This window comes from Antedon bifida, chromosome 2 (assembly GCF_963402885.1).
Source record: "Antedon bifida chromosome 2, ecAntBifi1.1, whole genome shotgun sequence".
In the NCBI taxonomy this organism is placed as follows: domain Eukaryota; kingdom Metazoa; phylum Echinodermata; class Crinoidea; order Comatulida; family Antedonidae; genus Antedon; species Antedon bifida.
In genome coordinates, this window is record NC_136227.1 from 33,834,774 (window position 1) to 33,855,980 (window position 21,207).

The window sequence follows — 21,207 nt, forward strand, 5'->3', positions numbered from 1 at the left end:
TTACATTATGTGATAGTTGTGTATAAATGTGTATACAGTGAGAATACTGCCATATTACATTATGTGATAGTTGTGTATGAATGTGTATTCAGTGAGCTTACTGCCATATTACATTATGTGATAGTTGTGTATGAATGTGTATGCAGTGAGCATACTGCCATATTACATTATGTGATAGTTGTGTATGAATGTGTATGCAGTGATCATACTGCCATATTACATTATGTGATAGTTGTGTATGAATGTGTATGCAGTGATCATACTGCCATATTACATTATGTGATAGTTGTGTATTAATGTGTATGCAGTGATCATACTGCCATATTACATTATGTGATAGTTGTGTATGAATGTGTATGCAGTGAGCATACTGCCATATTACATTATGTGATAGTTGTGTATGAATGCCTATAGTATTATATATTAATGTGTTATTATAAGAAAAAAAAATTAAATCATTTAATAATATATTATTATTAATAATCTACTTTGCAGTATAATTAATAACAATTGTCATTTTAAAGTAATATGTTCTGTACGGTTATATTCCATCTGTGTATACTTATGTCTTGTATATATTGTTATATTTCATCTGTGTATACTTATGTCTTGTATATTATTGTTATATTCCATCTGTGTATACTTATGTCTTGTATATATTGTTATATTTCATCTGTGTATACTTATGTCTTGTATATTATTGTTAAGTTTTTAGAATATTTTTATGTAATTATTACCTCCGCCAAGGAGGTTATATTTATTAATAGTATAATGTTAATTATTATGAATGTTGTTCCAATGACTCGAGTAAAATAACTTTTTCTTGAGGACAAAATTAATAAAGTTTTTTTTAAATGTTATCTTTTCTTAGTATTGTGTATGTATGTCAAAAATAAACCTGCAGAAACCATGATGTCATAATCATGTGATCAGGGGCAGGTCCAGTGGGAGGGGTAGCACTAGTATAGTTTTGCGAGGTCCACCCTTTGTCACCCAAAATAACTTCATTTTTTTAGTGTAAATGTAAACAAACTTAAGCTCTGTCTACACTATCAAAAGTGTGATGTGCCCAAATATGGTAGCGATATGCCTAAATATGATGGAGATATGACATCATAATGTCCATATATGGGCACATCACATAAAGTGTCAATAAAAGAGCTTTACAATTGATCACACTTGCTATCTAGTGTGGACAGAGCTTTAGTAGCAAACCCATAAAAAACAAACTATTACAAACTTTTATTCAAAAATCTATCCACCTCCAAATCAATTAAACCGGAAGTAAACAAAATGCTAACCTAATAATTCTAATACAAGGAGTGTTTTTGATTTACTATTTCTGAGATGCTCAGACCACTTTAAAGTTAAAATACAGATGTAGTGTTATAATAGAGAGAATACAATGGTTTGGCGGGGGAGGGGGTGGTGTTTGAGGGGATGGACCTAACTTACTCTAAATTTAATTTCTGTCATTTTTTGTAAAGGTCTAAGTCTTCGATTAATATATATTTTAGCTGTTTCAATAAAAACTAAACACTATGCAAATAAACTGGTGATAATTTTTTTAAATTTAATGTTACACATTATTTTACAACAAAGTCACCGTTTATATTATATATTGTTTATAAAATATCGTTGATTTTAATACAGTATTCATAAATTTTAAAGGTTTGGTTATAATCAATTTTTCACAATATTACATCCTAAATTGGTTTCTTGTAATGATGAATTAAAAATAGTGGTTGCAATGAATATAATATTGGTAGATAAACACAAAAATTAACTGAAATCACAATTAAAACCATGATACAATGTTTGTTTAAAATAACAGTAATGTTGATCTTGTTTAAAAAGTTTGACAAACTGAAACCTGTAGAGGGCAGCAGACTATAATTTTGATGATGGTTTTAATGGACCTTCCCATTTTTCACCTGTAAAGTATAAAATAATATTATCACAGTATTAATTTCTAATGAAAACATTGACAAAGATATGATGAAAATACTGATAATAATACAGTGATTTTAAAATACTAAAATATGTATGCCTACTACAAGTATTTGATAATTTGCATGCGTTTTTACCTATTACATGAGCTAAAAGAGGTATTTGATCTGTTCTCCAAAATGTCTTTACTTTTCCATCATTGTGAGCTAATATCCATGGTGCACCAAATGCCTACAAATTAAAATCACATTTTTTATTTGAATATGTAATTGTATACAACAGACTCGCCAATATATACTGTAAATTGAATTAGTTTTAAAAATAAAAAATAAACTATAAAATCAGATTACTTACACCACTTTCGAGTGCAATGTCTGTTATTCTTTTTAACTCTTCTTTTGTTGATTGATCTTTGACCTTTGACATGCATTTATTAGCAACCTCTTCAGACATTCCAGCAGCCTGGGCTGCCTAAAAATAATTGAAGATGTAGATTTGATATGACAATAAATATCATGTAATATAATATTAAATTTAAATTAAAATTTTCATTCCAATCAACAAAAATATCAATCCAGCCTTTTGTAATTTTGATTGCAAAAAAAGTTTTATAAAAAAAAATTAAATATTCACATACCTCAAGAATAGATGTGGGATCTGTAATGTCTTTATCCTGTTAAAAAACATTATTTAAAAGTTATATATGTAATATATAATATAATATTTATGTAATAATAAGTCCATAAAATTACATATTCCATTGGTGTTCGATTGTTTTAAAATTGGGAACATACTAATATGGGGAAAATTAAGATATATACATTTTAAGTTAATATAATTATATTATATAGAAAAAATAAAAGTTTGGAACTACAGTAGTTGACCTTTGACCACATCCTTATCCATAATTGTCTTGATACTTCTTCAAGGTCATCTGGATGTTGGTCATTTACAACGGTCAAAAATCTCTGTGCCGTCAAAGAACCTGAATGACAAAATGACATTTATCATCAAAATTGTGACAAGTATGATTTAATAAATTTATAGAAATTCTAATTCTCCCATAGCATGTGGGATTAACAATTAAAGTCAGTTTTGCAGTATGGCTCCTCTTCCTCGACGACGACCATAATTATAGTAACATAATGAATATACAATATACATTTTCTAGTGAAAAATTTAAGCGGTAATATTACAAATCTAAAATGATCTAACACAATTATACATGTTCACAAAGCCTAACAAAAATAATGATTAAACAGCACGTAACACTCTTGAGTACATTATATTATACAGTACTTAGTGTCGATATGTCCTCACTTGGGTGGTTTCTGAGTGTACATATTAATATCCTAATAGTTGTTCCTTTTGCTAAGGTGTACAACCGTTATTCCCTCTTGGCCCACATTCTGTACGACTAGTACTGTACAACTTAAATACCTAAACCCTGTTCCAATAATTATTCTATCATGCTCATTTGCATAACAAGTGACATCTTGTGCAAGTGAGCATCCAATCAGAGGCTGTCACTTGATATCCTTTGTATATACATAGAGTAACTATTGTCATTAACGTATAACATATACTGATAAACATTAAATTCAACACAAAATATGGCGTTTAAACAAACTGTACCGGGCCAATAGGAATGCACAGCTCGATAACTTCACACCATAATAGTGACTATTGGCTTACCACTCATGCTGATATCCAATGTAAGGATGCAGGTACGATTGACGCTGCAATAGACAACTTAACATTATGTGCACACGTGACCATCTAAAAAAATCCTGGCGATCGAATTACCTATCTGTGAATTTATCACACCTTACACTTTACGGTACTGTACTTCAAAATGTTGTAAAAATGATCACTCTGGGAGTTGGCTACAAATTGTTTGATACACTGCACCTGTCATTTTGATGACAGATTGATCATCATTCTCCTAGGTGCGTACTGACTGACAATATATACCATGGAGAAACTACTATTGTAGTAGCCTATTAATTTGTATTCTATCGTCTATTTTATTTATTTATTTATTTATTTATCTATTTATTTATTCTTTTTACGGTATCTTTATTAATGTAACTAGTTTTAGTGGGCCTCCTATCACAAGCCCCTTTCATCGTTTAAAACATGTTTTAATCCTCACTTGTTTTTGTTTGTTTATGAGATGAATAAAGAGATTTATGTTGTATTCTCGTCGTCATCGGGATGTGAGACGTTATTGTATTTTAGTTGTGGCTATTGTGTCGCACTCTTTCGATTACTGAAACGTTCGTATGTTAAATGCTATCTCAAATTTAGGTAAATTTAAAGTTGAAAAAACTGTAAGTGCATTTAAGATAAGTCTTAAACAAGGGTTTAATCAAACGTGTTTATAATTACGTGGGTATATACAACTTCTACAGGTTTTTTATAAATATATAAATTAAATTATTTCAAATGATTCTGTGTCTTTTCTATAAATAACTTGTGTGGATTTTTTAATGAAATATCTATAGACTTTCGTAATCGTGTATTGTGCATTATAAAGAAAGAAAATGCACAAACCGTGAAAAGCTTTTGTGACGTCATGGCCAACGTCAATATGTAATATGAATACACATATTAAAGTTGACCCGTTAAAAGGAGTGTTACAGTACCTGCTATGAAATCGTCACAAATATTGACTGTAGGCATATCATTATGTATTCCTGTTATTTACAAGTTATGATATCTTTCAGTCAAATTCACTTTTAAAGCCAGCAATGTAAGTTTGCAATTTAAATTTATAAATGCCAAATCAAGTATTTATAGTTTATGTGGTACGTTTGATAGTAGGAAGGGAATAAGATTGAGAGTTGTAAAATATTATTTTTTGTAATTAAACCATGGATCTGCCGATGGGTGATAACAAATATCGTATTTTGGTGATGCTGAATTTAAGCAAGGCCCTGATTCAAGGATCGTCTATTGCTTTTTTCTTCTTGGTTCGGTAATGCATTTGGCTTTGACAATCATTTTTTTACGTTGGAACCTCTGTCAATTTAATTTAGGATCTAAATATAATTTAAGTTTCAAACAGAGCTTTGCATGTTAGTGGCTGTGCATTTATGTTATTGTCACAGCATGCGGCTACAGTGTTGTATATGGTTCCTATCTCTCTCAGTTACGTTTTAGCAGAAAAAAATATTGATAGCGCATGCGTATAGTAAAAAAAGAACCAACAACTCGTCAGATAATATGGAGCGCTCTGAGCGCAATATTTACACAATATGTTACAATTGTTTCTTGTGTGCGAGATCAGTGTTTCGTTTGTAAATTTGCAATTTAGATTTAGTTCTAGTTTAGTTCTATTCAGGTCTAAATCTGAGTATTTCTATGTTTATTTACGTTTTGTGGCAGGAATGTAAAACGAGAATTAGTTGTATAATTAATAGTCTATTCGGTTATTCATGGATCCGCTGGGTGATAACAAAGATTGTATTTTGTTGAGGACCCTGATGAATCAAGGATCGAATTGTTTGTTCTATTTTTCTTTAAAAATCCACACGTTTAGAAAACTCGTAATCATTCTACAACGTACCAATAGGAATCATCGGAATCATGTAATCCGTTAGACACCTCCCAGCTACTATACCTATCAATCGTTCAGCCGTGATCATCAAATACACCAAATAATCATATTTGGTGATTATCCCATCCCGCCAGGACAAGAGGGCAGGAGGAGGATAGGGTGGTCAGACCCGAGTAGGGGGGATTTATTAAACCATAACTTATGAATGAAGTTACAATTAGACTTTTATTTGGGTGGAGGTAAACAAATTGAAAAAAAAAAGAGTTAAATTTGTATTTTTTATTGCCATCATAACACCATACACATGAATAACCGTCCATACCACCATTGTTACATGGGTTAATCGCGCCTTATTTAATCAGATATGTTGAATTCACCTCATTTGCCTTAACAGCTAACCTATAAGAAGTAAAATGAACATTGTGTTTGGCTAAAAGAGCTATATTAGTCTCCGACATGTGAGCTAATACGCTTGGGTTCATTATCAATCAAAACTGTAATTACAAGATCTGAGTCTTTAAACAAGGGTTCATTATCATGTGCTGATTAAATCTAATTTATATTATTTAAGTCGACCGATAACTTCTGCAGGGCTTTCGTTTTTGTTTTTTTGATAAAAATTTAGTTATTACAAATGATTCTGTGTTTTTTTCTAAAAATAGCTTGTGTGGAATTTTGAGTAGAATATCTATATACTTCCATAATCGTGTATTGTGCATTTATAGAAAGAAATTGCATAAACCGTGAAAATCTTTTGTCATTCGTCATGGCCCTTAGTCAATAAGCATAAATACGTGATATGAATACACAATATAAAATATTGACTCGTAAAAAGGAGTGGCGCAGCGACTGCTATGAAATCGTTACAAAGATTGACTGGGGCCTATCAAGGTGTATTTATGTTATTACAATTTTATGAGCCAACAATGTAAGTTTCCAATTTAGATTTAATTGCCTAGGCCTAACTGATTATTTGTACGTTTAATGATGAAGAGAACGAGAGAGTGCTTGTAATGTAATATGCTGTTGACTCGTAAAAAGGAGTGGCGAAGCGACTGCTATGTTTTTCGTTTGTTGTCCAAATTGGGACCAATGTCTATGTCATTTCAACTTAATTTCCGCTTTTTAGACGCCCTATAGGTCCAATTGTCATTATGGTTAAAAAAATCAGGTATTACCAGAGCTCAGCTTTTCAGTGGCTGTGTATTTAAATAATATTTGGCACAGCAATGACAGCAGTCTTGTATACGGTCCTTATCTCTTGGTCTATTTTTTCCGAAACTAAAAAAAAAAAAAAAACAAAATTTAAAATAATTTAAACTGAATCACAAAAGCAAAAATAATGTTTGTGATTCAGTTTACTATTTATAATGTGTTTACATTTTAGTAGAAAATGTCAATAGCGCATGTGTAGTAAAACAAAATTGATTATTTAGCATTGGTGGAGGTAAAAAAATTGAAAAAAAATTAAATTAACACATGAACAACATTTGTCCATAACATACATGCGCTAATCTAACATATTTTACCAGATACAAATTATAGATAAATATAAATTTACCTCATTTACCTTTTTTGTTCTTAATAGCAGCTACCGCAACCTATGAGAAGAAAATGAACATTTTAACTGTGAACAGTTTAAGTCAATGAATGAACACTGAACATACTGAGGACAGAAGTAGAGGAACATTGATCTGTTTAAAATAAAGAGGAAACAGCCGTTATATTTTGTGAGCAGATTTTAAGTTTTATTGCGAGAGAAGCAGCAATTTAATTGTTTTGCTAATTTTCGCACAAACAATACTAGGATAGAATATTACATTTTAATTGTCGTAAACTGTCCCTTTACTCCAACATCGTGTCACGTGGTAAGAATCCAGAAAACTGGTCTTCCCTCATCCTCATGCATATTTTGAAAATAGTTTTAGGTTTGAATGACGCATGAAGTGACAATCAGCAATATACATTATAGATGTTATAAGTTATTTTAAAAGAGGGTCTTACTTTGCAAAACAGGATGAATTGTCCATTGATTGACAGCATTTAACTTAAATACAACTATTCCATTTTAGAAATGAAGATTGAAAACTGAATTTCAGTGACATTATGGCAACATCAGGTAATACAAAATAAATAGCTTTTTTCGTATTGCATCGATATAAGGTTTTAACGCTTTATCTAATTTTAATTGATTTTAATGAATTTAAATTATAACTTTCCAAGAAAGGCTGTTATTGACAAAATAGATGCACTCTACAAATCCCTTAAAGAATTATGAAGCCTAGATGATTCTCGAATACTGACCCTAATCAATGAGACACTTCTGGGACAAAACAACAAACAAAACAAAATAACCAAAATTATCCCGGTTAAGGAGTTCTGGGCTCACGAAACTGCGTTGAAAATTTAGCTACGGGGATTGGATGTTGCTATAGGGTGTCCACTTTTTTTTATTGAAATAATTTAATCAGGGATTTATCTAAAGCTCTGAAGAACGGAGTAATCGTGCAATTTCCGATCATCCAGAGTCACATTTCTAAAAGATTCTTACCTCAGCCCCCAAACACGGTGAGTTGACGAGGAGATTAGGTAAACATTACATTGTATGTCACCCGCCCCCTCCCCCAAAAAATTCTGAAAGTGCCATTTCGGGGCACAAACACACACACGTCCATATGGTGAGGCTGAGGTGGAAGTAGGCTTATTTAATTATTTCTGGTATTCAATTATACTTTAGGCTTTCTAATCCTCCCAGTCTTTTTTTTTCAACACAAAAGAACATTATTTTTCAGATGAATTTTAGCACTCATATGCCACTTGCGAATATATGATTTTCTATACATTTTTATTTAATGTAATATTCATATATTTTTGTTTTGTTTGTCAGACAAATCTGAATGTGGTGAAGACCTTAAAGAAAAGTTCCATACTTTAAAAGCTCAACTTAGCAAACACTATGTGGGTCGCTACTTTAAGTGGTTGAGATTCTGCCTGCATGGATACATACCATTAGGAGACCTTGACCGTGATAATGTTACAGCAATGAGTTTATTTAATGAACTTCACCGAACCGGTAAAATCACACCGCATAAAATCAGGCTTTTGCTGGACATAGCTAATGTGACAGGTTTCAGTGAAGCAGTAGATCAGATAAACCAGTATATGACAGATAACAATGTTCAACTTGTTGACGAGGAGACGCTCTCAGCATCTCGTAAACAACTGTTCCAGACCTTGAGAGAAATTGGACAAGATGAGTTGAAGAATGTTATTCATAATTATGATGAACTGAACAAATTTGAATTCACAAATATATGGGATGTCGTATTCGTCCTTGATAAAGAAAACCTTCTAGATACACCTTCAAAACTTACTAGGTTTAAAAATTGTCTTGGAAAATCTGCACATGATAGACTAGGTATGTATTTAGAATAAGAAAAAGTATTTCATTTCTTTCACGAGAAAGTTTATTTTGTGATGTTTTCATGCATAATATTTTTCATGGCGCTTAAAGTTTTGATTTAGCATTGTAAATTCGAATTTCATTATTAAAACAGGTGAAATGCCGACAAGTAGTAACGAAACCCAAGGAACACAACAAGAGGTTAAATCAGAGACAGGTTAGTTGTACGTTATGTAGGCTACAGTGCAACATAACAAACTGATTTTGTGTTTTAATGATGTACAAGCTTTAAATGGATTGAAAGAGTTACTAGCAATATAATGTTATTGGCTCAACATGTAGATCAATCAGTTTTACGCTTACCAGTCATACAAATGTTTTATACGACGACAACCCCATCAAAACTCCCCAGGAACTTTTGTGTTACACAGATACGAATTAAAGCATGGCTAGCAATTATCACTTATCCCTTTGTCATGCTTATTCTTGGATAAGTAAGTTATCTTAATCAACTAAAATTAATTCATATTACACAACCATTTTTTTTAATGGATTTTAATTGCAAATTTAGATTTTATTCTGTGATTTATTTACTAAAACAGGGGAAATGCCGACCAGTAGTAATGAAAAACAAGGAACAAAACGATATGTTAAATCAGAAACAGGTTAGTTATAATGTCATGTAGGCTATAATATGTTATAAGTTTTTGTGTTTTTAATGATACAAGCCGAACACTCTACACCAGATATATTTGAAAGCCTCTTTTTGTGATTTTCAAAATTTTTTTAATTCAAATATTTGGTAAGGCTTATTGATATAGTTCTCTCAATGCAGTCGGATATGAGAGTTGTTATTGAAAAAAAACGATGTCCAGAATGATATTACACGGTATAATTTATTTTACTGTATATCCTGCGTGTTTAGGGTGATTGAAGTGCGGGCTACAGATTGTACTGCACTGTCTGTGAATTCATTATTTTGATTTGCTGCCCTCTATTGATCATATTTTAAAATGAAGTTTTCTTTCTGATTGTCTTCAATTTGTGTTTGTCGCCCTCTATATACAAGCGCGTTACTCACTAAAAAAAGAAAACTTTGCAATGAATTTTGTAATATTAGTATTGTATTAGAATTATTCTGAAGTAATTATTCCAGTCACTGACTTGTTGTGAGGTAGTTAAGCTATTTATCTATTCTTATATATCATTAAACAGTAAATGTGCCAAACACAAGTGAAAAAGAACAAGGAGCGCAAAAAGAGTTTATTATGCGGTAGAATAATTGTAAAGTAATAAGGTTGGTTTGATAATAATTATTAAGACACTTATTTATTTATTAAACAGTAGAAGTGTCGACTACTAGTAACGAAGAACAAGGAACGCATAAGGTTGAGTCAGAAACAGGTTAGTTATTAGTATCGTATAAGTTTTCTCCCATAAAGACGCTTTTTATGCAGTAGAATATTTCTTGTTGTGAATTTTGTCCTAAACAAGGGTTATAATTATAAAAGAACAAAAAACATGAACAATGTAATTAAAATCAGGATTAGAACAATTAATCTTATATACACCTCATTCCAACAATCGTATAATCGGATATGAACAATTTTTTATTACAGCAAAATTAAGAAATTTACAAAAATAAAACTTACATACTTATATCGTTTTCTGACGGAGTTAGTTTGATTTTAATCTGAAATATCCTGGTCTACCAGGAAAACAAAAATTATTTGTCGCCCTCTAAAACCGTAATGATTTACAAAAAAAATACGATATTGAGAGTTTGGTATAACTGATAACAATTTTCAATAACTTTAGGTAAAGTAATTTCAAATTGCTATAATAACAAATTTCAATTTCATTTATACCTAGGATGACATTATCTAGGCCTGTAAAAAGAACAACTAAACCACTATAATTTAGGCCTACTAAAATAAACTATAGGCCTATAAATAAATGAATAATTAAGATGAATTAATATCAACAATAATAATACTAATATATAAAATGCTTAATAAAATATAATTAAGTGTAAGATTCTCTCTATTGAATAATTTTCTTTGTTTTTAGAAAAGATACAAACATATCTGATTAAAATACAAAAGAAAAAGTGCAGACAGGCCAGTATATTTACACCAGAAACAATGCGTGAGAGATACCAAGTTGACATTTCACAGATGTTTACCGATATTGAACTGCTTAAAGGACGTGAAAACAATACAGAAACCAGCAAATCAACAACATTAGAAGAAATGATAGATGTAATTAGTTCCACACCTGGATGTAGAGCTCTCATAGAAGGAGAGGGAGGTATTGGTAAAACTACCATATTAAGACATTTATCATACACATGGGCTACTAAATCCAATAATGTCTTTGAAGGTAAAATTGTATTTCTTTTATGTGTTAGAGATTTGCAAAAAGATGACAATATATTTGATCTAATTGTTAAGCAACTGGATATAAAAGATTTCAATTTAGACACAGATCTCCCAAACGATCCACGGTTAATTCAGAAATTCATAAAGAAACATGACACTAAAGTTGTGTTGCTACTAGACGGATTAGATGAATTGAGATTTGATAATCAAAGTGTATTAAGTCTTTTCAATAAAACCAACCTTAAAGAAAGTACTGTGATACTTACTTCACGACCAGGAAGCATAGATAAATTTAAAAGAGAGTGTAACGTACATGTAAGAGTTAAGGGATTTAATCAAGAGAGCATATGCGAGTATATTGAGAAATATTTTAATTATTTTAGAGAACCACAATTGGGAAAGTCGCTTACAAGGGAATTAGGTATTGGCAATACTTCGTATTATAATCAAAAACATCAAGAAGCATATTCAATGTGCAAAAACCCTATGTTACTTCTTTCAATTTGTATGCTATGGGAAGACAATCAAAGTCTTCCCAGTAACAGTGCTGATCTTTTTAAACAACTCTTTCTTAGTGTTTTAAATCAGTTTAACAAACAAAAACAATTCTCAAAATTGTCAAAATTTGAAGACATCCCAGCGAATTATGTAAATGCTATGATTTTATTAGGGAAGTGTATGTATAAAAGCTTAAAAAAGAATCAACTTTCAATAAACATGAAAGATTTGAAAGACACACATTCCACAAGAGATATGATTGACATGGCCGTAAATCTTGGATTTGTTTACGAAGAAGAAGCACCAATTTCAAAATCTAGCTTTGAAAGGATTTTCATGCCTCCTCACAAGTTGATCGTAGAGTCATTGGTAGGATTCTATTTGTGCAAATTGTGTGAAAGTGATGGTATCGAGAGTGAATACACAACAGAAGATGTAAGACAAATACTTACACCATTGGATGATAATGAATGGAAAGTAATAAGAGAAAGTGAGTATTTAAACAAAGCAAGAGAGTTTGCAATTGGTTTCCTTGGTGCTAACGCTAATGAATTTTTAAAGCACTGGGTTACAAATAGTTTGTCAACATATCGTTCTCTGCCGAGTAATTTAATGTTTGTTAAAGAACAACATAAAGATGCTGTGGTAAATGAATTAAATGATCACATTCAAGATTTAGAAATAAAGACACATTTGGACAATATATCTACCTCCATAAAAATGTTTATTCATCACATTAATCCAGGTGTGCAATGTAATAAGCATTTCATACGTCTAATTATGCAACTTTATTGCATGGCATATGACAAAGAACCGTTGAGAGTTGCACAAGGGAATAAAATGTTGAATACATTTTGTAGTAAGATGGCATTGAAACGCAAGGGAAACGTTATTGCACATATTTTAGGAATTGAAGCTAAATGTAAAAGTGTTGTTATTGAGAATCTATCACGTAATGTATTTCATGACTTTGTATCAGAATGTTCTCTCAAACAAGTTCAATTAGCATTACGTCGTCTCAATATCTCTGGTAGTAAACTTCACAACATTGATGTTAATTCAATGTCTTCATTACTCATTATGTGTCCTAAGCTGAGGAGGCTTTACATGAGGGATTGCAATCTATCAGCTGATGTCATCAATCACTTCGTTACCGAATGTTCTCTCAAACAAGTTCAATTAGCATTAGATACTCTCAATATCTCTGGTAATAACTTTCACAACATTGATGTTAATACAATGTCTTCATTACTCATTATGTGTCCTAAGCTGACGTGGCTTGACATGAGGTATTGCAATCTATCAGCTGACTTCATCAATCACTTTGTATCAGAATGTTCTCTCAAACAAGTTCAATTAGCATTATTACGTTATCTCGATATCTCTGGTAATAACTTTCACAACATTGATGTTAATACATTGTCTTCATTTCTCATTATGTGTCCTAAGCTGAGTATGCTTTACATGAGTGATTGCAATCTATCAGCTGACGTCATCAATCACTTGGTTACAGAATGTTCTCTCAAACAAGTTCAATTAGCATTAGAATATCTCGATATCTCTGGTAATAACTTTCACAACATTGATGTTAATACATTGTCTTCATTTCTCATTATGTGTCCTAAGCTGAGTATGCTTGACATGAGGGATTGCAATCTATCAGATGAAGTAATTAATTATTTGACTGAAGAGTGTTTGAAGAGAAACATAACTTTCTTAATCATCCGCCAATAACTACAGTATGTAATGTACACTACGTCTCAATTCATATAAAGAGCGCATTTGTAAAAGTCGCAGTACACAAGTGTCAATATTGTAATTAAAAAATAGAATTGTATCTGTAAATCTAAAAATGGCATGTAATTAATTGATATGTTATAAAAACTGTTTAGTAATAATTTGTTATTATAATTGTGGTTTTTAAAGAAATAAATTTTGTTTTAGTTATATATTTGGTCGCGATCATCAAATTCATCCATATTCATCTTCCTTGTCGCGCGCGTGTCTACATCATACGCGTAATCAAAACAGCTGCAGCATGCAGAAGCAGCTAGAGGAGATTTTCATTTTGAAATTCGTTCATTTTATTTGGTTCTATCTGACTGAATGTCTGCAGCCACAAAGAACAAAAATCTGTATAAATTGTCCATCAAGCACTATTATTATTACTAGAGTAGTTAGGCTACAACATAGGCAACAATGTCTAAAAAATGATGAGTCTATCTAGGCTAGGCGGCCTAGAAAGTAGGCTAGGCTCTAGACTAGGCCTAGCCTAGCTGAAAACTGTGTAGGCATAGGCCTAGCCTAAACAGGTCTAGAACTTATACCTTGTTTGTCTGTGCTAGGCCTACTTACTAGCCTACTACTGACTGCCTCAACTCGGCTTGTCTAGTCTGCACATATTTGAGGTATGTTCTTTTCATTCAGTCATTCGATTGCTAAAGTTGAAGTTTGTAAGTAGACTAGGCCTAGGGATTATTGTAATGTAAGTATTTAAATATTGTAAAGACTTGGTGGGACACTAGCTAGCTAGTAGTAGTAGGAGGACTAGAATAAGAACAGACAAAAATGATATTTATTATTGTGTTCACTCTCTCTTTCTTTAAATTCTTTTACATTAAAACATGAATCTTATTATAAACAATTATTTCCTTCTAATATATGATTAAATAAATATAAATATATGATTAAATAAATAATATATTATTAAATGATATATGTTCAATTTAGACTTGTATGCTTGACTTTTCAATGAAACACTAATTTGCACAAAATATGATCTTGTTTGTATCTTTAGAAAACCAAAAGCAGGCCTAAACCAGTGCTTATTTCATAATATCTTGATATATTTCATTTGTAGTGAATGTGAATGTGTATGCAGTGAGCATACTGCCATATTACATTATGTGATAGTTGTGTATGAATGCCTATAGTATTATATATTAATGTGTTATAAGAAAGAAAATATTAAATCATTTAATAATATAATAATAATCTACTTTGCAGTATAATAAATAACAATTGTCATTTTAAAGTAATATGTTCTGTACGGTTATATTCCATCTGTGTATACTTATGTCTTGTATATTATTGTTATATTCCATCTGTGTATACTTATGTCTTGTATATTAATATTATTGTTACGTTTTTAGAATATTTTTATGTAATTATTGTTGATAATGATAGGAAAATTAATGTTAATTATTATCAATGTTGTTCCAATGACTCAAGTAAAATCACTTTTTCTTGAGGACAAAATTATTAATAAAGTTTTTTTTTAAATGTTATCTTTTTTTAGTATTGTGTGATGTCTACAGCATGTCAAAAATAAACCTGCAGAGACCATGATGTCATGATCATGCGATCAGGGCCAGGTCCAGTGGGAGGGGTAGCACTAGTTCCGCGAGGTCCACCCTTTGTCACCCAAAATCACTTCATTTTTTAAGTCTAAATATAAACAAACTTAAGCTCTGTCTACATGACCAACAAAGTGTGATGTGCCCAAATATGGTAGCGATATGCCCAAATGGTAGAGATACGATATCATAATGTCCATATATGGACACACCACATTTTTTGGTCACAAAGTGTAAAGACAGAGCTTTACAATTCATCACACTTCTTGCTCTCCAGTGTGGACAGAGCTTTAGTAGCAAACCCATAAAAAACAAACTATTTATTAAAAACTTTCACTCAAAAACCTATCCACCTCCTCCTAACCAATTAAACCAGAAGTAAACAAAAATGTTATTTTTTAATATTTTTGCATAATAAAGGAATGCTTTATGTTCAGTTTGTAACATTGATAAGTTCAGTCAAAATGCCAACCTAATCATTCTAATACAAGGAGTGTTTTTGATTACTATTTTCGAGAGGCGCATCAATTTAAAGTTAAAATACACATGTAGTGTTATAATAGAGAGAATACAATGGTTTGGTAGGGGAGGGTGTTTGAGGGGATGGACCTAACTTACTCTAAATTTAGTCATTTTTTGTAAAGGTCTAAGTCTTCGATTACTGTACTATAATATATATTTTAGCTGAAGCTGAAAACTAAACACTATGCAAATAAACTGGTGATAATTCTTTTACTTTAATTTACACATTATTTTACAACAAAGTCACCGTTTATATTATATATTGTTTATAAAATATCGTTGATTTTAATACAGTATTCATAAATTTTAAAGGTTTGGTTATAATCAATTTTTCACAGTATTACATCCTAAATTGGTTTCTTGTAATGATGAATTAAAAATAGTGGTTGCAATGAATATAATATTGGTAGATAAACACAAATATTAACTGAAATCACAATTTAAACCATGATACAATGTTTGTTTAAAATAACAGTAATGTTGATCTGTTTAAAAAGTTGGACAAACTGAAATCTGTAGAGGGCAGCAGACTATAATTTTGATGACGGTTTTAATGGACCTTCCCATTTTTCACCTTCAAAGTAAAAAAGTATAAAAAATATTATCACAGTATTAATTTCTAATGAAAATGAAAACATTGACAAATATATATGATGACAATACTGATAATAATACAGTGATTTTAAAATACTAAAATACGTATAGTCCGGTGGCAATCACCACCCGAAAAGGGACAAATTGCTATCCAACTTTTCTAGACTTTTCCGTAGATTATGAATATGGAAGGTAATCGATCAGGATAGGAAGCGTTTTCGAGATATAAGGGGTCAAAGTTCAAAATTGACCAATTACAACAATTTATTATGTATATGTATTATAACAAATTTATTGAAGCACAATTTGGTCTTTTATTACATTTTTATTATTATAAGTGTCTATTCAATCACCTTATGAAAAAAAAATCCTTTGTGATTAGGGGTCAAATGTCAATATTGACCAATCATAGAACGTACCTATAAAACCAAATAAAAACTAATATTTAATAAAAATTGGATGTTTTCTCATCCTGTTAATCAATCATACGCAATGTAAAAGAGCGAATACATCATTTCATCAGTTGACATAAGGTCAATTTCATCAGTTGACATAAGGTCAAAGGTCAACATTTTATTACGCGTATTAGTTAACAAATAAATGCAAAGTTGTCCAAACTATGATATTGATGGTTTTACAAGTAATCAAATTATTTGATTAGTAAAGTTATGTTATTTCATTATAATTTTGATTAATATAATTATAATACTGTATTTAATCAAATCAGACTTCGATCAGGATAGGAAGCGATTAGGAAGATAAGGGGTCAAAGTTCAAAATTGACCAATTATAACAATGTATTATATATGTATTATAAACCAAATTATTAAAGTTCAATTTGGTCTTTTAATACATTTGTATGGTTATAGGTATTGTATGGTGTTATTCAGTCGCCTTATAAAACAAATACTTTGCAATTAAAGGTCAAATGTCAATATTGACCAATCACACAATTTGCATTTAAAACCAAATAAAAACTAACATTTAAGACAAAATGTTATGTTTTATCATTCTGTTAAGACATCTATCAATCATACACAATCAAAAGAGCACATTTATCATTACACAAGTTGACATAGGTCAAAGGTCAACTTTTGAACAAATGATATACTAAATAATGCAAAGTTATTCAAACTATGAGATCAATGTAATCATGTTATTTGATCAGTGAAGTTATGGTATTTTTATATTTTTTCTAGTGCGCATTATTTTAAATGTATTAAATATAATACTGCAAAATATATAATAAAATTAATATTATGACGATTAAAATGTTATGATGTTAAAATGTTGCGCTGACCTTCAATGATTTGCCACTATACAGTTGCATTAGGGCTACAATATTCGTTTTTGGAAAATAAACTACTATTCATCAGAACCAGAGAATACCAATTCGTACAGGATAGGGCATAGGCAGATCCAGGTGGCCAAACTCAATCCACAACTCACTACACAGACAGACCACAATTTTTATATAGCCACAGATAGTTTGGCCCATACAGGAAAGAGTTTCCTGTACACAAAGGATTCTAAAATAACCCATATGGATTTGTCCGAATGAACCCTCTAAGGACCCTTTTGGGATCTCTATGTGGTGTGCTACATAAGGCCCTGTATTAGAAATTAATATGGGGTAAATAGTTCATAGATGAACTATGGAATAAAACTAAATGTGCACCCTCAATCTTTAAATAACATTTATGGATTTGCCCAAATGAACCCAAGGGCCGATCCTTCATGGACCTTTCGGGGTTCTCTATGTGGGTCTACAAGAGACCTTATATTGGAAATAATGTATGTGGGGTAAAAATGTGGGTTTATAGAAATATAATAATTATCCCTGTGTACCCTCGATCATCCATAAGGCACATTTATGGATTTGCCCAAATTAACCCAAGGGCCGGTCCTTCTCCATGGATGGACATTAAGCCCCATAATGGAAATGTAAGGGGTGACACTGTGAGTTCATCAGGCGCGGCCCATGGAATAAAGCTGCCTGTGAACTCTCGATCCTTAAGGAACACTTATGGATTTGCCCAAATTAACCCAAGGGCCGGTCCTTCTCCATGGATGGACATTAAGCCCCATAATGGACATATAAGGGGTGACACTGTGAGTTCATCAGGCGCGGCCCATGGAATAAAGCTGCCTGTGAACTCTCGATCCTTAAGGAACACTTATGGATTTGCCCAAATTAACCCAAGGGCCGGTCGTTCTCCATGGATGGACATTAGGCCCCATAATGGACATATAAGGGGTGACACTGTGAGTTTATATAGACAGGCACATGGAATAAAGCTGGCTGTGCACTCTCGATCCTTAAGGAACACTTATGGATTTGCCCAAATTAACCCAAGGGCCGGTCCTCCATGGATGGACATTAAGCCCCATAATGGACATATAAGGGGTGACACTGTGGGTTCATAACAGACAGGCGGGGCCCATGGAATAAAGCTGCCTTGCACTCTCGATCCTTAAGGAACCGATTTGGATTTTGCCTAAAATGAAACAACAGCAGGTCATCTATTTAGACCCTTCTGTGGTTCTCTACTGTATGTTCAGTTCTACATTTGGCCCCTGTATCGGATCAATGCATTTGGCTACATAAGTTACTATGTTAGAAATATATCGGGTAACTAAAACTGTAGGTTCCAATATTAAGCCATGGGAAAAGCCTGTATGTGCACCCTCAATCCTTTTAAAAGGAACCCATATGGATTTGCCAAAATGAACCAAGGGTAACTTCTGAATTCTCTATGAGCCGTACATTCCGTTTATTGGAGATACATGGATACCCGATTGAAATTGCTCAAATATTTCTGAAAGACATTGTAATGTATAGTAATAGTATTATTCCCCTTCCACACCTCTTTGAATTAAATCCGCCCTGATAGGCTCTTATGTACAGGATTTCAAAGCAATAACCACACTTGTATTTTTCAAACAGTATAATCTATTAGATTGAATAAAAATATCTATTATAAACAATTTGCCGTTAGAAATCTCTATGCCATGTCGTTATTTAGATGAGAAAAACAGGTAAAAGGTTAAAATTACAGAAAAATAGGTGTTTCAGTCACTTTTTGAAAAAAATGTTGCATTATAGCAAGTATAAACATATATATTGTGAACAATTTGACACCAAAATTGGCTCCTTACGACAAATATTTATTAATTTATGTTTTTATAACCTTATTCAATTATTTCAAAGGTTAATAACCACACACATTTTCAAGCAATATCATCTGTTACACTGAATATAAATGTATATCTTGGGAACAATTTGCTCCTATTTTTAATTCTCTCCGACCTGCCGTTACTTAGATATAGCAAAAAGAGGTCAAAGGTCAAAATTGCTAACAATGGGGTTTTCCGGTCAATTTTACCAATAAAGTTCTGTTAGAGCTAATATAAACATATACATTGTGAACAATTTGACACCAAAATTATCTCACTACGTCCAGAATTTCCAGAGATATAGCATGTTTTTATATTGGTCAATTTTGAACTTTGACCCCTTATATCTCGAAAACGCTTCCTATCCTGATCGATTACATTCCATATTCGTAATCTACGGAAAATTCTGGTCTAGAAAAGTTGGATGGCAATTTGTCCCCTTTCGGGTGGTGATATCCCCCTCCTGCCACCGGACTAGTAGGCCTACTACAAGTATTTGATAATTTGCATGCGTTTTTACCTATTACATGAGCTAAAAGAGGTATTTTATCTGTTCCCCAAAATGTCTTCACTTCTCCATCATTGTGAGCTAATATCCATGGTGCGCCAAATGCCTACAAATTAAAATCACATTTTTTATTTGAATATTTAATTGTACAACAGACTCGCCAATATATACTGTAAATTGAATTAATTTTAAAAATAAAAAATAAACTTTAAATTCAAATTACTTACACCACTTTCGAGTGCAATGCCGTTATTCTTTTTAACTCTTCTTTTGTTGATTGATCTTTGACCTTTGACATGCATTTATTAGCGACCTCTTCAGACATTCCAGCAGCCTGGGCTGCCTAAAAATAATTGAAGATGTAGATTTGATATGACAATAAATATCATGTAATATAATATTAAATTTAAATTAAAATTTTCATCTCAATCAACAAAAATATCAATCCAGCCTTTTGTAATTTTGATTGTAAAATAAAGTTTTATGAAAAGAAAATTCAATATTCATATACCTCAAGAACGGATGTGGGTTCTGAAATATCTTAATAATAATTAATATTATATTATAATATTTATATATGCAATAATAAGAAACTCTAATTCTCCCATAGCATGTGGGATTAACAATTAAAGTCAGTTTTGCAGTATGACATGTGTTCCAACAAAGAAGTAATGTTAAGTTGGGTATGTCTCAACAATACCAGACTCTCTAAAATGTCTCAGACTTTTCTTGAGGACCAAAACGTCACAAATTCATTTTTACCATTAAAAACGCATTCTGAATACCAGACTTTATGAAAAACCAGACATATTAAATAAATTATTATTAAATAAAACCCAAAAGTGTCTGTTATTGGGAAAGTTGAGTTCTTTATAAACCATCTTTTTTAAGTAATGTTGTAACATAACATTTAACAACAGAAACATTCTCAATTTTACTGTATTTCTTTTTGGCAACATATAATATCCCAGAACCTTTGTTTTTCTTCGCCATGCAAACCTTCAAACAATATTCATGTTTTCTTTTGACTTACTTTGTTCAAAGAATGACGTTGGGACGGATTTTGAAAATGGAACACCGGTGTAATCACGTTGCATTGCTAAGTCATCAAACATGTACATTTCTTTCATAGGATTCAACCCTGGCGGCTTATTATCTGAAAAATTAAAAAATAAGTGAAGTTTTACCACATCTAAATATTCAAAGTAAAATCCTATAGAATGCTACTCAAACTACCTTTGCTTATACAAATTAAT

General features: G+C 31.5%; 2 protein-coding genes across 2 annotated transcripts in view; one reads left to right on the forward strand and one right to left on the reverse strand.

The window, feature by feature from the left end:
• The window catches only part of LOC144834681 (NLR family CARD domain-containing protein 4-like), a 43,105-nt gene that overhangs the window by 5,685 nt on the left and 16,213 nt on the right, over positions 1–21,207 (forward strand). The gene's annotated exons all lie outside the window — the stretch shown is intronic.
• On the reverse strand, positions 1,138–21,104 carry LOC144834775 (glutathione S-transferase kappa 1-like). Its single transcript, XM_078689706.1, has 6 exons — positions 20,985–21,104; positions 2,835–2,935; positions 2,588–2,623; positions 2,305–2,421; positions 2,088–2,181; positions 1,138–1,934 (listed from the first exon to the last, which is right to left on the reverse strand). The coding sequence occupies exons 1-6, from the start codon at positions 21,079–21,081 to the stop codon at positions 1,891–1,893; spliced, it is 489 nt and encodes a 162-aa protein (XP_078545832.1). The 5' UTR covers positions 21,082–21,104; the 3' UTR covers positions 1,138–1,890.

What these genes read in the sequence shown, in the direction of transcription:
- LOC144834775 (XM_078689706.1), bottom strand. Translation starts at nt 21,081, where the DNA reads ATGAAAGAAATGTACATGTTTGATGACTTAGCAATGCAACGTGATTAC. An exon ending in ATCCCACATCTATTCTTGAG is followed by an intron (nt 2,422 to 2,587) that starts GTATGTGAATAT and finishes AATTATTTTTAG; the next exon opens with GCAGCCCAGGCTGCTGGAAT. An exon ending in ACATTGCACTCGAAAGTGGT is followed by an intron (nt 2,182 to 2,304) that starts GTAAGTAATCTG and finishes TTTAATTTGTAG; the next exon opens with GCATTTGGTGCACCATGGAT.